General features: G+C 40.2%; 1 protein-coding gene across 1 annotated transcript in view; it reads left to right on the top strand.

Moving 5' to 3' along the window:
* The first annotated feature begins 3,227 nt into the window (after nt 1-3,227).
* Nucleotides 3,228-17,466, top strand: part of gucy2g (guanylate cyclase 2g) — a 14,649-nt gene continuing 410 nt past the window's right edge. The window contains exons 1-21 of the mRNA XM_037691231.1: nt 3,228-3,566; nt 6,445-6,793; nt 6,976-7,085; nt 7,381-7,563; nt 7,647-7,791; nt 8,312-8,447; nt 8,570-8,673; nt 8,750-8,916; nt 8,994-9,134; nt 9,236-9,319; nt 9,608-9,712; nt 9,797-9,868; nt 10,141-10,309; nt 10,407-10,562; nt 13,696-13,873; nt 14,067-14,207; nt 14,307-14,499; nt 15,516-15,690; nt 16,024-16,122; nt 16,762-16,853; nt 16,939-17,046. Coding sequence (XP_037547159.1) covers nt 3,228-3,566; nt 6,445-6,793; nt 6,976-7,085; nt 7,381-7,563; nt 7,647-7,791; nt 8,312-8,447; nt 8,570-8,673; nt 8,750-8,916; nt 8,994-9,134; nt 9,236-9,319; nt 9,608-9,712; nt 9,797-9,868; nt 10,141-10,309; nt 10,407-10,562; nt 13,696-13,873; nt 14,067-14,207; nt 14,307-14,499; nt 15,516-15,690; nt 16,024-16,122; nt 16,762-16,853; nt 16,939-17,046 — 3,246 coding nt within the window. The remainder of the gene's footprint in view (nt 3,567-6,444; nt 6,794-6,975; nt 7,086-7,380; nt 7,564-7,646; nt 7,792-8,311; nt 8,448-8,569; nt 8,674-8,749; nt 8,917-8,993; nt 9,135-9,235; nt 9,320-9,607; nt 9,713-9,796; nt 9,869-10,140; nt 10,310-10,406; nt 10,563-13,695; nt 13,874-14,066; nt 14,208-14,306; nt 14,500-15,515; nt 15,691-16,023; nt 16,123-16,761; nt 16,854-16,938; nt 17,047-17,466) is intronic.

The raw sequence follows: 17,466 nt of genomic DNA, 5'->3' as shown, positions 1-17,466 counted from the left end.
CAGCAGCTGTGATTCTTTGCAGAGTAATTCTTGAGTTGTTTCATGTTTGGGGATCAATCCAATCACTTGCATGTGTAATAAAGGTCATCTAACCTCAGGGTCTACCAACAGACCTGGACATGAAATGAAACATACAGGGTTCAGGGATCCAGCTGCACCAGACTGTGCCCCATTTACAGCTACAGTAAGAATTATGGCTCGGATCAGATCATTTGGATCAACTTACCAAGAGGAGCCAGCTCTTCCAGCGCTCAAAAAGCTCTTCACTTTGGGTTTTGTGCAAAAATTTGCGAGCTGAAAGTCAACAAGATGTCATGTAATAATTTGTGACTTCAGAGTGTTCTTGGTTTTATTAATTTTGCCAGATAAATATTGTGCACATGCTCTGTCTTTGTTCTGGAATAACTCTGAGAACAGTCCCACACAAAACAACCCAGGAGGGGTTGTTTTAAAGGTCCCATGCGTGTTGTGCAGTGCCATCTAGTGGCAAAACTTGAAATTGCAGCTAATTAAAGCTCATTGAAACAACTCATTTGTCAGAATCACAATCAGAATAAGCTTTATGATCATTGTACCGAAAATTAGTGAAATTATGTTCATAGTCGTCCAAAAGATGGGCGGAATGCACGTTGCTGCTGCTACAGGAGCACGGCCCCTTATCCTTTTCAGAATGCTTTTTTAGATAAAGATAAACACATTTATAGACACGTTACATGTGCATTTGACGTTAAAATGGTGAGATTTGTCCGTGAAGCACTTCCAGATAGCCCATAGTCCTGATAAGATGTTGGTCAGCTGGCACAGTTCTGATAATCATCCACAGAAGTGTGTGTGTGTGGTGGTGGGGCGTTGCGATAGACAAAGCTTTTCCTTAGCTTACACATTTCCCAGGAGAAATTTCATAAATCAGCCTGTTTTCAAGGCCAACCGGGGGAGTCCGATTCAGATAAGCCACAATTGTTGATTTTTTTCAGGCAGACTGTTTTTTTTCTCATCAGCCTTGAGTCCTGCTGGAACTTTCAAGATCCAAAATGGCCAGATTAGTGGGCATTCCACTGGTCCGTGTTTACAAGGCTCCTCCAAGGTCATCCGCAACATGCTGGCTAGTCTCAGAAGCTGCAGGTGATCTGCGATTCTCACAAATCGCTTCCATCTTATGGTTTAGCTCGTAAATCAGCTGATTTTGAGTACTCAAAGCATGAACCAAACCTTCACACAGACTCTGCAGTTTTGCCACGGCCAAAACTGCTGCCGCCATCTTCCTTAATAGCTGAAAACATAGGAATCTGCTGATGCCAGAAAGCAGCAACCCTGCTGTCACGAATCAAATTATATAAACGTCTTCAGCGTCCTCCTGAGACAGAACGGAAAGACACATCAACTCCCAAACTCCCCACAGATCCATGACTTATCCTAGCCGCAGGAGTCTCAGCGGGGCATGAGGGCTCTCCAGCACCCTGTCGCTTTGTTGAAAAGATTTTATCGATTGCGTTGAAAGTCCAGCTGATCAGATCCATGACAGTAATTTTAGCTTTGGAAGATGTGCAAAATAGGGGCTCCGATACACAAGACAGAGAGCAAAATAAACTTTGTGTTGTACTTTGAATGCATGCTTTGATATACTGTATATAGTTCCCACACCCTCGTCCGGTATTGCGCAATACCACTTTTCAGCCATTTTATAGGCAAGCACTAGACGACGCTCATGATGGCTTTCAGACAGACCAAAGTAAAGTATCTCTTTTTTTGTTTGTTTGTTATTTGGGGTCAAGTTGAGATGGTTCTTCTCATCCTGAGCATTTCATTGCTTTGTTGACATTGTGTTGACCTGCATATGACAAATAAACAATAAACAAACATAAATACAAACATATTTTTGGGTACCATTTTAAAGATGAACATTCTTAGCAGTATAGTTTGAAACTTCAAGCCTACAGGCCTTTCATCAACCTTCTTCTTCTTGTGTTCCCTCTTCAGTTGGTTTGGTGTCCCTGTGTGCACCAAACTGAACATGGAGCAGAGAAAACAAAGCTTAGAGCAGTCTGAGGAGCTCAGAGTGAAGATTATAGATATCCATGTTAAAGGTAAAGGGTACAAGACCACCTTCAAGCAACGTCATGCTCCTCTGACCAAAGCTAACAAGATTATTAAACAGTACAAGGTTCGTGGGACTGTAGCAAATATCCCAGAATGTGGACGCGGGGGCCAATGCAACCCCAGGTTGATGAAACGGATGATGCAGGTGGTAGAAAAAGATCCAAAGAAGGTCAACGTGAACTCCAAAATTACTTTTTATGGCATTATAATCATGTGACCCCCCCCTTGACAGAAAAACACAAAGAAAGCCAAACTGGAATTGCCTGAAATCTTCTGGGAGAGGTTTCTGGGACTGACAATACAAAACTAACATTTCTTGGCTCTAGCCCATCATTTGTGCTTCTCTGAGTATTGTGGGAGCGTTCCAACAGCGTATTCATGTCTGTCAGAGGATTTTTAGGCAAGGTTTATGGATGTTTTTAACCACTATGGCTGCCCATGAACCATGTGTTTGAGTTATTCAGGGAGAGCTGAACGAGGAGCTGATTTGATCCTGCATGTACAGCTGGGTGGTTGAGGTCATCAGTGTCTGCCTGTGAGCCGGGAGCTGATAAGTGTCTAAAAACAATTCTCACACGCTGCTCGGGCAGATTCTCATCACTGGGCTCCACATGTGCAGAACTTCTGTACATCGGTGTAACCTGCTGTGAAAGTCTTCTCTTGCAAGTAAAACCGGAAGATATTTTTTATCCAACAGTATTCTGTCTGAGCTGCTGTAGTAACAGAACAAATTAACAAAGAGACCCAAGACGCTGCCACTTTGGACATAAAAGGATTATTCTCAGAGAAGAACACAACTCTGAAGATCATTGGTTTGAATCTCAAATCACCTTATGGGAAACAGTTGTCCTAAAAGTCTCTAAGGTGCTGAATACAATGTAAATGAACTGTGGACAGGTTATAAGAGAAAGTACAGTAAATGAGACAAACCTTTAAAAAAGTGTCAATTATCCTAAAGAGACATAAAATCTAATCAAGTGAGCTGTACCTCCCACTCTTCTCTGCAGATTTACATGATCTCCTCCCTAACCAACTGCTCCAGCATCACCAAGGAGGTTGAGTATTTAAGCCGAGCACATGCACAAACCCAAAGAAAGAGAGTGATGTCACGAACGTTGCACCGTTCCACAATGAGCCACGTTTTGTTGCTCGACCTGACGCTCATTCTGTCCGCTGCTGCCATCGTCAGCAACAGCAGCAACGGGTCCCAAACTCACAGGCTGCTCGTTGCCTTCCAGGCTCCCTGGAACATGTCCTTCCCCTTCAGCGCCAGGCGGCTGGGCTCGGCCATCCAGATAGCCGTGGAGAAGGTGAACAACAACCCCTCCTTCCTGGGGAACTACAGTCTGGATTTTGTTTACAAGGACACAGGCTGTAATCCCAAAGAGTCCCTGGGAGAATTCATCCAGCAGGTGTGGAGGGAAAACGTGACGGCGCTCTTTGGTCCAGCATGTCCAGAGGAAGCAGAGGTATATACGACTGAGTGTTCTTTATAGTTTATTGTTTGTTTACAAGGTAATAAAGCATGAATGAAACTTTATAATGTGTATTATCCTCTGACAACTGGTACAGACTTGTTCTGTACGATGGTTTTTAAGTGGTTATCAATAAGGCAATCCACCTATACTAATATTGTCTCTCGTTTGCTGCTTTTCATGCACATGAATATGTTTTTAATGTTTCCCCACGTGCGTTCATCGCATTACTGTTGGTAAAAATAACAAACTTATATTTGGGTCAGTGTGCAGGTGCGCCCTTATTTTGTTCTTGGTGTTTTCTGTAGTATAAAAAAAACACCACTTGTTTCTAAAAATGTGCTCAAATCTGGATATTTAGGTGAAGATGGATTATAAATAATAAAACTAAGAATTAAAAGTCTGGCAGTTATTCAAACAAGAAGCTCTAAAATGTCAAACATATACATCACCTCTCAGAAATGTATCAGTACAAGTAACATAACAAAAATACATTTATTACACCATAATCTACATATCTATATAAACTTTTTTTTTACACCAATGAACTTTAAGAAACAAAATCTTTTTAAAAAGCTATTTTAATACCAACTTGCCTGTTACGGTGCTCCTATTTGTTTTAAATTCAGTTTATTTTGTTGTCTGTACTTTATATGTTCTGTTTGGAGCAGGTTCCTCTTGTAAATGAGTCCCTGTGGCTCAATGAGGCTAGCCTGTATAAATAAAGGTTGAATGATTTTTAAATGTGTTGCAAAAATTACTAATTAATAGTATTTTTATTTAAATTGGTTACAATATTTGACATTGCTGCTTTTCAGTAGAATCAAAAATTAATTCATAAAATAAACATTTAGGTGATGATTTTCTTCTCTTCATCCTTGAGAAGTATAATATTATTAAAGGGAAGTAAAAAAGGACGGTGTAAATTTATAAAAATGTGATGTTTTAAAGTAAATTACATGTTGAAGCTGAACTAGCAACGCCTGAACAGAAAAAAATAATTTGAATTGTGTAAATAATAATTTAGTTTTATTTATTTATTCATAATTTATCATTAATCATATGAGTTATTTTTATAATATATATGTTTAATTTAATTTAAGTAATGTAAATGTATAACAGACAAAATAAATACAATACTAGAAAAGTTTATTGTTAATGTGTCTCCAGAGTAAAATATCTTATAACTAATCAAGACACTTTATTTTATTGTGCTTTTTCAAATAATGAACATATTTGTCTAAACTTTCTTGTTGTCAAAGTTCAAAGAAGCTTCAAAATATTGTAATTTTAAACGAATGATGAAATAAACATAAATTTATTGAAAAAATCAAAGACTAAATTTAATAAACCCCTGATCAGTAAAACACCTTTGTGTTTGGGAGTTTTCACAGCGACTGTCCCATAACTTATTTACTCAGCTTCTTCATTATTCAATCATTCATAATTATTCAATTATTCATTCATAATGTTTAGATATTTTATCCTATTTTTTGGTGGACTTGTAATTTTACTACAATGTTTTAACGTGACATCTTCGTAAAAGTATATTTTGTAGTTTTGAGATTTTATATAATTGAATAATGTAATGTATAATCAGTATATATTGTTTTTTTTATCCATTTCCAAGAATCTAGAAACGAGAACAACAAATAAACCATTTTTACACCCAAACTGAACTCCCTGTCATATTGAGTGAATTTATTGTATATTTTATATCAAAACAAAATTAAAAGCTGTCTATGACAAACAGAACAGTGATGAAAATCTTAATAATATCACCAATCACTGAGCGGCAAAAGGTGGGGGATAATGATGTTGTCATTATGGGTTCATTTATCTGTCTGTTAGCAAAATATTTAATGATTTACTGGATTGGCATTGATGTTCATTTACAACCTTGTTCAAGATGGCCGCACAGCTAATTGACCATAGCAAACACAACAACTATAACTCACTCAATTAAGATAAGACAAGACACGACACAACAAGACAAGACATGACACAACAAGACAAGACACGACAAGAAAAGATCAAATACGATACGATGCGATACGATGCAATACGATGCGATACGATACGATGCGAAACAATACGATGCGATACAGTAAGATACAATATGGTAAGATACGATAAGATGCGATACGGTAAGACACGATACGGTAAGATACGATACGGTAAGATACGATGCGGTAAGATGCGATACGGTAAGATACGATACGGTAAGATGCGATACGGTAAGATACGATACGGTAAGATACGATGCGATAAGATACGATGCGATACGATGCGATATGGTAAGATACGATATGGTAAGATACGATACGGTAAGATACGATACGGTAAGATGCGATACGGTACGATACGATAGAATTCTACAGATATTGACCTAAGATTTGATGTGGTGGCGGCTGACTATCTTATCAGCACAAACTGTGATAGTGCAAAATCTTGTGTTAAAGTGTGCATTCACACATCATTTTCAAGATTTCACTTTAATACTGTCATTTATTAAAACAATCTTAGTTTGGAAAACTGGTGTGGAAGATGGTGGGCAATATGCATTTCTTTAAGGGATGCTAGACCTTTCTTCTTCTTCTTTTCCCTCTTCAGGAGGTCTCCACAGTGAGTCCTTCTCCATTTCTGTCCTCTGCATCCTCCTCACTCCATACCTCCATGTCCTCTCTAACTGCATCCATATGTCTCGTCTTTGTCTTTTTCCTGGCAGCTGCATTTCTAACATCCTTCTACCAATATACCCACTGTCCCTCCTCTGGACATGTCCAAACCATCTCAGTCTGGCCTCTCTAACTTTATCTCTGTCATATAACCTACACTGTACCTCTGATTTAAGACTATTAATGTTCAACAGGTGACAGGTTTGATCGCATCAACATGGCACATCCCGATGTTCAGCTTCGTGGGTCAGTCCTCCAAACTGGACGACAATGACATGTACGATTCCTACATTAAAATCATGCCCCCTCTTAAGAGAAGTTCGGAGGTCCTGGTGAAGACCCTGGAGTACTTCGGGTGGAGTCATGTGGCGATGATCGGCGGGGGGTTGGAGTCTAACACTTGGGACAAAGTCGACGCTTTGTGGAGAACGGTGGAAAGCCCACTGAGAGCCAAATTCAAACTGACTGCAGAAGTGAAGTTCGACACCAGCAACCCTGATCTCATCTCTCAAAACATCAAGTACATCTCAACCGTCGCCAGAGGTAATGAACAAGTTTCTGTCGGTACCACAAAACAAACTTTTTACCTCTTTGTTCTTAATTTTACCTCCTGTTTAATCTAATTGAAGGGTATATTCAATGATCAATTCATCTGTTTTTTTACTTAGTGCCTTTCCTTTTAAATCAAGGCCTTAAAGAACATCTTGTGACCCTCTCCCTTCCAGTTATTGTGGTTTTGACGAACAGGGAAGACTCCATTTCTCTGCTGCTGGAGGCTGAGCGTCAAGGTCTGATGAACGGCGACTACGTGTTCTTCTTGGTGCAGCATTTTGAGGTAGTGAAGCCAAGAGGAATACAATAAATCAACAGATACATATGTGCATATTCAAGTGAGTAAACTGACCTGGATTTAGAACAGATGGTGGTAACGACACATGAAGATCAGGGTAAAGCAGCAAAAATCCAACCTCAAGTTGGAAACCACAAAAAAAAAAAAAAAAAAAACTTTTTAACCAAACATTATTTCTAATCAAACAACTACAAGGTGCTTTTCGTCAACGGTATCAAAATGTCTACAAAATTTACCCAAAACGTCTTTTTAAATTGTACTGATCTTTTTCTCCCAGCAGGACAACTTGTGGAAAAACGCCATGAACAGCAGGATGAGCCAAGCTGCCACAAGAGCGTTCGACATGACGTTCATTATTGGCCAGAAAACCTACGAAGGATACGAGTACTATGACTTCTTCAAGCAAGTATTTCAAAGGCTAAAAGGACATCCCTTTTGGAGTAACCTGACATCAGAGAATGAGGCAAGTAACGAACATTTTTAATGGAAGGTTGACCAGATTTTCCGCTAAATCACTTTTAATACAACACCCTTTATAAATGTCAGGTCAGCCCCTACTCAGCATATCTGCATGACGCAGTACTGCTTTATGCCATGGGACTGAAGGAAGTTCTGAAAGATGGGAATGACCCGTACGATGGCCGACTGCTTCTACAAAAACTGAAAACTACAGGCAACATTCGATTTCATGGTAACTATACGATGACTATGGTATCAATATGAACAAAAGAATGGATTTGCAATTTTTAGAGTTGTCTGGTATTCCTGATGTGAAGTACATGTGCGAAAAGAAACTTCAGGAAAGGATTTGGACAAAAGGTTATCCTGCTGACATCCCTGGTGTTCATCTGTAAAAATGCATATGCTAGGGCTATTCAAATAAATTGCTCAGGAGGTCTCAGTTACTGAAAGCCAAGAGCTCAGGGACCAGACATCCAGCGTTTATTGTCATTAAGTAAGTTTGTTTTATGGTTTAAAATCTAGTTTTATTTAAAAATGAACCCACTGGTGGTCCAAACTGAGCTCACCCGTGGGCCTGATGTGGCCCCTGGGCCACCAGCTGAATAGCCCTGTCCACATATCTATAGCCTGAGAGTGGTGGCATTCTTTCTCTAGGAATCTTGCAGACAGATTGATCAAATTTACAGAATTTGCACTGATTTAGTCCTTTTCATAAGCTGTCTCATGTAATCATGTCTCATCCTTTGCAGGTGCCTCTGGACTCGTTCATTTTGACGAAGATGGGGAAAGGAATGTGGACTATTCAATTTACGACCTGCAGTATGTAGGGAACACCATCTTGTTTGTGCCGATCCTCCATTTTGACAGTCTAACCAAAAGTGTCAGGTAACAAACAACTTTCAGTTAAACGTTAACGCTTGGATCCTTTTTCGATTAAAACACAATGATGGGCAACAAGAGTTTGAATGTACGATGGCAAACGCTCTAACAAAAGTTTTGAATTTCAGACCAACGTCTATGTTGGCTTCTGTGGTTTGGCCCAAAGGAAAGCCCCCCACTGATGTCCCAGAATGTGGTTTTAATGATGAACTCTGCGAATGGCTGACTAATGGTGAAGCTGAAGTACTTTAAAACTGACCTTACACTCTACATGTAAGCCACTCATAGTTCATTTCCCTGTCCTACAGAAATTGCCCTGCTGGCCATTCTGGTTACCTTCCCCATCATAGGTGTAGTGGCCATTTTGTGGATTGGCGTCCTCATGTTGCAGAAGTTTCAGCTCCAAACGAGGCTTGAGGACTCCAATTGGTGGATGATCAGCTACAGTGACATTACCATCATCAGGGAGCCCTCAGTATGAGCATTCAAGAATTGCTGGAGAATGCTCAACGTGGCAAATTTTTACTCAGGTTGGTGTTTTCTTTCCTCCAGGGTCACCAGGGTTCATCTGTAGGCTCCGCAGGAAGTCACAGTGGAAGCAGCAGCTGTCAGAGTTATTTTTCCAGCAACAGCTACGACCTGAGGGACAAGATGGGCAAAGAGAACATCTACACCACCATAGGTCTTTATCAGGTCAGTTTTAACCTGAGCTCATAGGGAGCAGACTATCGTTAGGGTTAGGGTTAGGTCATATTTAGTTTGTGTGCATATATATTTGAATTCTGTCAATCCAGGGAAATCAAGTGGCCATCAAGTACATCAAGAGCCCTGCAAGTCTTAATTACCAGAAACCTTCAATCGTCGCAGAGTTCAACGCGGTAAAGTTCCTCCTGTTGTTCTACATCAAACATAACTGACTTGATTTTGGTTTATTTATTTTCTGCATTTAGACTCAATGGCGTAAATATTTATTATTAATATATTTAATGCATTAAAATACAGTGATTTCCTCATTTCACTTAAACATTTGTGCAACTATAAAGATCCTTTTTAGATTTTGAAAATACCCACGTAAATGTGCGTTGGATACAACAGAGAACTGTTCACTGTGGTCACACAAAGATGCAGCTCCTCTGTGCCTAATTATCTTCAACTCTTTAAGAAAGATGAAAGAGATGAAGCATGAGAACTTGGTGCAGTTCTTTGGTGTCTGCATCGAGCCACCCAATATCTGTTTGGTCACCCAGTACTGCAAGAAAGGCAGCCTGAAAGTGAGTGGAAAACCTGAGTTTTTCCAAAAATAGCATTCAAATCGTAAGTGATCACATATTGTTTTGCTCATTTCATTTTTACAGGATGTTCTAAATGGTTCAGATGTTGATCTAGAATGGATGTTCAAGCTGTCGTTTGCATATGACATTGTCAATGTAAGTTGTTATTACGCAAAGTATTTAAAGAAGTAGCGGAGTAAAACTGAGAGACAAGTATAGACATAGTTTATGAATTCAGGAGGTTAATTGGTTTATAATTACCTTTAATTAAATGGAAAACCTGTTCAGTGCACTGTACTGTATACTGGTTATATAACAATAAGATGAATGCAAGAAATAAACAAGTATTTAAATAGTCCAATGAAAGCTATTCAATTTAACAAGTGAACTTTTCTTCTGTTGTTCTTGTGTGCTTCTTTATATTTCAGGGACTGGATTTTATTCACAAAAGCAGCCTGAAGTTTCACGGGAACCTGAAGCCCAGCACGTGTCTGGTGGACAGCCGGCTTCAGATCAAACTCTCTGGCTTTGGATTGTGGGAATTTAAATATGGAGAAAAAAACAAACTTGATTTAATAGAAAACCCCAATTACGAAGGTCTGAAATCAAATTGTTCAGTAATGATCAGACGTCAACCTTGTCACATCACAGAGAATGACGGGAATGCACGTGAAATAGTTTGAATTTCTTGTAGATCTGTACTGGATGGCCCCAGAGCTTCTGAGACATGTTGGTCTTCCATGTAATGGAACGCCCAAAGGTGACGTCTACAGCTTTGCCATCATCATGTGGGAACTCATGTACAACTCTAAAGCTGGTCCATATCAAGACATCAACCTGGACCCTAAAGGTTTGCGTAATTTATTCATTTTCTTTAAACACCTTCTATTGCAGTCTCCATGTCTTTAGCAACTGGCCTCAATCATCTAAAATAATGTGAGCATTCATACTGTAATGGTTTGGCAAAATATGTTCAACAGCACAAATGTGCTGCAATTATTGGAATAAATATAAACAGAGCAGCCAGGCGAAGCAGTGGTTAGAGCATGTCGCCTCGCAGCAAGAAGGTTACAGGATTGCCTCCCAACAGGGGGTCTTTCTGTGTAGCATTTTCATGTTCTCCTAATGCATGCATGGCTTTTTTCTGGGTAGTCCGGTTTGCTCCCACAGACCAAGCTTCCCAAGATGTGGTTGAAAACGTAAATGTTTGTCTGTCTCATTTGTCTCTATGTGTCCCTGTGATGGACATGCGACCTGTCCAGGATATACTCCACCTTTCACACAGACAGCTGGAGGTACAGGCACCAGCTCAGCCTGGAAAGAGAAAAGCGGGTATAGATGACAGGATGGATGGAGCATTCCTTTGCAATACTGATATTGTGCACATTGATATTTTCTTGGGAATATGTTATCACTCTTGCACAGTTCTACACTAAAAGGAATACTGTACACTAAAAAAGTTAGTTTTAAAACTTCATCATCGTATCTTTTTTTTTCTGTCTGGCTCTCGCTCGAGGTGGCTGTTTCCATCTTCCCTCCCCCCTTTTTTCCTTCCTCCTGCTTTGCTCTCTGTGTATCTGAAGCGCCTGGTACACATCTCCCAAACGTAACTTAAGATTATGGATCTGGTAACCTGGACTTTCAACAATATCAACAAATTTTTTTCAATGACAGGGTCCTGGAGAACGCACTTGCCCAGCTGAGACGCACACTGTGGGGTTTGTCATGGCTCCATGGGGAGTGTGGCAGTTGATGTGCCTCTCAGTCCTGTCTCACGAGGATGCTGAAAACGTTTACATATTTGGATTTATGATAGCAGGGACTCTGCTTTTTGGCATCGGCGGGGCTCTGTTTTATCGACTTTTGAAGAAGACATCAGCAGCAGTTTCGGCCATGGCAAAGCTTCCGAGTCAGCATGAAGGTTTGGTTCGTGTTGTGAGTACTCAAAATCAGCTGATCCCAAGCTAAACCGTAAGGTGGAGGCAATTTATGAGAATCGCAGGCCACTTTCTGGGACTTGTAAGCGTGGTGGGAGCGATCTTGAAAGAGGCTCATAACATGGATCAGTGGAATAGATCTCCATAATCAGGCCATTTTGAACCAAAAAGTTCAGAAGGACTCAAGGCTGATGAAAAAAATATGTATGCCTGAAGAAAATCAACAATCAAAGGAATCTGAATCTGACACCCGTTGGACTCGGAGACGGGCCGACTATCAAATTTCTCCTGGGTCATGGGTAACCAGGGATAGAAGCTTCATCTGTCTCACCCCCCAGAGAACTTTCTGTGCAAGCTTATCAGAACTTGCGGCTGAAACAACATCCTCAGAACTGTGGCTGATCTGAAAAATGCTCGTGGACAAATCTCAAGACCTTGATGTCAAATGCATATGTAATCATGTTTTTTAATGTGCTTGCTAGTAGAGTTTTTTTTGATGTCTCAAATCTTGTCCTGCCAAACAAGATGTGAAAGATCTTTTTTTTTGTAATACCACTATTTATCCTCATGGCTCTTCCCTTTTTCCTACAAAGTATTTAAATGTATTATTCTGAATAAGGATAAGAAAGGCCGCGCTTATAGCAGCAGCTTCGTACACTCAGTCCATCTTCCGGACAACTGTATGTACATGTTCTCGTTGTATCTCAGTGCAATAATAATAAAGCTTATTCTGATTCTGATTTAAAGGTAGTGACAATATTATCCCTAAATATCTATCCATCCATTACCTTCTATCTGTTCCGATGTCTGGTCTCGGGGGCAGCAGCTTAAGCAGGGAGATCCAAACATCTCTTTCCACAGCCACCTCTTCCAGCTCTTCTGGGAGGATCCCAAGGTGTTCCCAGGCCAACTGAGAGACATGGTCTCTCCATTATGTCCTAGGTCCTCCCTGGGGTCTCCTCCCAGTCGAACATGCCCGAAGCATCTCTCTAGGGAGGTGCCCAGGGTGGATCCTTACCAGATGCCCAAACCACTTCAACTGTCTCCTCTCGATGTGGAGGAGCAGCGGTTCTACTCCGAGTCTCTCCTGGATAACTGAACTTCTCACCCTATCTCTAAGGACTAGTCCAGCTACCCTGCGGAGGAAACTTATTTCAAGCGCTTGTATTCACGAGTTCATTCTTTCGGTCACTACCCAGAGCTTGTGACCATAGAAGAGGGTAGGAACGTAGACTGACTGGTAAGCAGAGAGCATTGCCTTACAGCTCAGCTCCCTCTTCACCACAACGGACTAGCACAGAGTGTGCAATACTGCAGATGCTGCACCAATTTGTCTGTCAATCTCACGCTTCATTTTTCCCTGACTCGTGAACAAAACCCAGAGAAACTTGAACTCCTGCACTTGTGACAGAACCTCCCTCGAACTTGAGAGCAATCCACTTTTTTCTGACTGAGGACCATGGCCTCAGATTTGGAGGTGCTGATTCTCATTCCAGCCATTTCACACTTGGCTGCGAACTGCTCCAGTGAGAGCTGGAGATCATGACATGATAATGCCAACATGACTGCATCATATGCAAATAGCAGAGAAGGAGTCCTGAGGCCACCAAACTGGACTCCCTCCACCCACTAGCTGCACTGAGAAATTCTGTCCATAAAAGTTATGAAGAGAATCGTGACAATGGGCAGCCCTGGTGGAGTCCAACTCCAACCCTGAAGGAGTCCGACTTACTACCGGCAATGCAAACCAGACTCTTGCGCCGCTTGTATAGGGACTTAACAGCCTGTAGCAACAGGCTCTCAATCTCCCTCTCATCTCTCTGAGTGGGGTGTCCCATCCCTAAATATCACAACATTCAAACTGATAGTTGAAATATTTCAATAAATGCTTATAAATGTACCTGGATTGCAAATTTTAAACAAAAGTCTGGTGTGCAAATGTTCAAGGTAATTTGCAAAATCTGAAATAATGGATCGTAGAATACACGTCATTGAACAAAACTACAACTAATAATCCAGAACTGTTTCGTTGGATGTTTCATTTAGAGATCATAATGCAGTTGAGGACGCCTTTTCAAGGAGAACCTCTTCGACCAGTCTTGTCTGACCAGTTTTGTGATGAGAAGATCAACGACCTCTTGAAGGCCTGCTGGAGTGAGAACCCTGACTATCGCCCACCTTTTGCATCCATACGGAGGCGGCTGAGAGGCATCAGTCCAGAGAGGTCTGTTCCTCCAAGCCTGTTACACGAAATTATAACCTACACGTCCTAACAGAACAAGCAATCACACAATTTTTGATGGGAATAAGTTTTGCACACTGGCATATTCCACCTTTATTACAAATATATATTTTCAAGTTATCTTATTGACAAAAAATTGAACACAGTCATGCCATAATACCTTAATATTATGTAGTCATGCGAATATCCTGGACAACATGGTGGATAAGTTGGAGAAATATGCAAATCACCTTGAGGATGTTGTGGAGGAGCGGACCAATCAGCTTACAGCAGAGAAAGCCCGGGCGGATAAGCTTCTCTCCAGCATGTTACCAAGGTGCCTCATACGCAAACTGCATAAACATCTATTTAAATGGTGTTTTTCCTCATTATTACAGCCTACCTTAGCATGTTTGTGTTGTTCCATTGATTGTAGATATATTGCAGATGAGCTGATGGCAGGAAAGTCCGTGGAGCCGCAAAGCTATGACATGGTGACGATCTTCTTCTCTGACATTGTGGGTTTCACCTCCATGTGTTCTGTCAGCTCTGCAATGGAGGTGGTTACGTTCCTCAATGACCTCTACAGCCTGTTTGATGACATCATAAAGTTGTACGACGTCTACAAAGTAAGAAGAATTGAATGTGAGATTTTTATCGTTGATAAAAGCTTAGGCAACTTGTGTCCAGTTAGTTTAACTCAGTGGGTTTGAACTGTTGTCAGATGATGTATACAAATACTGTTAAAAAGTCATTTATCAAAGAGCCTAACTAACTATTGTATTCTTTTTTAAATCCATTTATGGTTACAGTTTTTTACCCCTTTGGAACAGTTCAAGCTAAATATGCGTTTGCTAATGATTTTTTATTTTTATTAGTTTAATTTCAGAATTGCTTTAATGTAATTGCATCGGGTACAACAATATTATTCCTCTAGATCTAATCAGGACATCTCAGTTTGTGTTTCACAACCCACAGTCGGGCCCTGACCCCAACTTCAAAACACCACTTAGCTTAACTTAGTTTATTGTAAACACTTATGGGGAAAAATGTTTTTAAAGCAACAATAATAAGTGAAGAAACGTGTAAAACATCTGAAATTCTAGCAATGTAGGCTACTTTTATTTCAGGCTATCATTGTGATATTCATACAAGAGCTAAAAAAAAAAGTCTAACCAAGATTAAATCATTTTTAGTCAATTAGCTGCAAGCTAATTTCTGCAAAAGGAGAAGATAATTGTCAAGTTAGCACGCAGCTCAAAGGCAAAGCATGCATATTCTTGGCTAGTCGTTTATCGCACTTTTTATGCTGCAAGTTAATTTCACAATCAATTATTTTCTTTAGCACTTTACTAAGCAGCAAACATGACTTTTCTAAGTGTCCGATTGTATCTATGAATCAAATTCCCATTTTTTTCAGTACAAATGTACAAACCAAAGCAAACGACTAGCCCAGAATATGCATGCCTTGCCTTTGAGCTACGTGCTAATTTGACAATTATCTTCTCTTCTTTTGCTCTCAGCTAAACAGTAAACAAGTCATTCCTAAACATATCAATGTAAAACTAACTTCAGCTGTTCTGTATTGTATTTTTTAGAAGGAAAAAAAAAACACTTTCTAATCTCATTTTTGTTTCTTTATAAGGTGGAAACCATTGGTGATGCATACATGGTAGCTAGTGGCCTGCCTATCAGCAATGGTAACAAGCATGTTTTGGAGATATCCATGATGGCTCTGCATTTCCTGAGTTCAATAAGGGTCTTCAAAATCGCCCACATGCCAAACCAGACTCTCGCAATTCGGATTGGCATACACTCAGGTAATAAACTGTAGCAGCACAAATGCCTGATGTTCAACATAGCCAATTTTCCTATCATCATTTTTTGTGTTATTTGGTAATAATTACCTTCTTTTTTTTGTGTGAAGGAACTAAAAACCCCAAAACAAAACAGTTTAAGTCAGACATTTTAGTTGGTTGGCTTTTATTGCTTAGCCTTTATTCCAAATTTTAAAAAAAATAGTACAATAACAAACACGACTTTCTGACTCTGGTTCTCAAACTTGCTATTCAAGACTGACATCTATGTGAGAAATGAGTCTGTTTTGAAAAAGATTCTGAAGTAGTCGAGCTCTGATTATATCCTTCTTGTAGGTCCGGTGGTTGCTGGAGTTGTTGGTACCACCATGCCTCGCTACTGTCTTTTTGGTGATACGGTGAACACAGCATCTCGCATGGAAAGTAACAGCTTACGTGAGTTATGGCTTTTGCAGATGCTCCTGCTTTTCAGGACTTTTGTCACAAAGGATCAAGTGGGCTAAAAACACAAAGACTATATGCAGAAATTAACCTGTGGTCAATGTTAGCAACACAGTACAACATTTCAAATAGTTAAATCTAAGATGTTGAGCATCTTGTCTCAATGGCCTCTGGACAGATTCTACTACTGAAGTTGGGGCATCTGGTTTAATTGCCTCATGGACACCTTCTGGTTTAATTGACTACCAGAAACTTCCTGATTTTGTTGCCTCCTGGACACTTTCTGGATTAGTTGCCTGCAGGACATCTCTTGACTTATATGCTTCCCAGAAACCTCCTGGTTTAGTTGCCTCCTGGACAATTGCTGGTGTAGTTGCCTCTTGAACATCCAATGGTTTAGTTTTCTCCTGGAAACCTCTTGGTTTAGTTGCAGCCAACTAATGGCTGTAGGAATGTCAGTAACACCATATTGGTCCAGACTGCAGCTTTAGATTGTCACAAATCTTCTACAAATGTTTCATGTCCTTTTAGGATGAATACAATTTAGAGATTTAGCAGCACCAGTTTGATTGCTGACACCCTGAAGACTCAAACCATAAATGTTAACAACCTAAAATAAGTTTTTATCTGCAGCCCTGAAGATTCACATCTCCCAGTCCACGGCTGACATTCTTGTCCAGGCTGGATCATTTGAGATGGAAGAAAGAGGAGAAATTGAACTGAAGGTGACTTCTCTTATTTATTTATTTATTTATTTATTTATTTATTTACATGCATATTGTGACCAGAGTACATTTTCTCTTAAACCAGGGTAAAGGATTACAGAAAACCTACTGGTTGCTGAACAAAAAAGGATTTAATCCTACCGCTGTAGTCCACAACTCGCCAAAATTGGACTGTCTCAAAAAACAAACGGAGGTACGTTAAGAGAACATGATCCACGTCTTTGTCACTGTTAGGGTCAGTTTTTATGCTTCAAGCTCATAATAACTCATTCAAATACTTCCCTTACACTTTGCTTTCTCAGCTAACACACTCTGTTTTAACTCAATGAAATTCAAGACTTAAAGGATTTCTGTTTTGACGTTTAAAATGTTATCCTTGGAAACTGCTTTGCGTGCCCGAGCACCGTCATCATCACACCGTCATCATCACACCGTCATCATCACACCGCCATCATCACACCGTCATCATCACACCGCCATCATCACACCGCCATCATCACACCGCCATCATCACACCGCCATCATCACACCGCCATCATCACACCGTCATCATCACACCGTCATCATCACACAGTCATCATCACACCGTCATCATCACACCGTCATCATCACA

This window comes from Nematolebias whitei, chromosome 17 (assembly GCF_014905685.2).
Source record: "Nematolebias whitei isolate Nwh7 chromosome 17, NemWhi1, whole genome shotgun sequence".
NCBI classification, from domain to species: domain Eukaryota; kingdom Metazoa; phylum Chordata; class Actinopteri; order Cyprinodontiformes; family Rivulidae; genus Nematolebias; species Nematolebias whitei.
The sequence above is the reverse complement of the archived record's forward strand: the minus strand, read 5'-3'. Positions and strand labels throughout refer to the sequence as shown.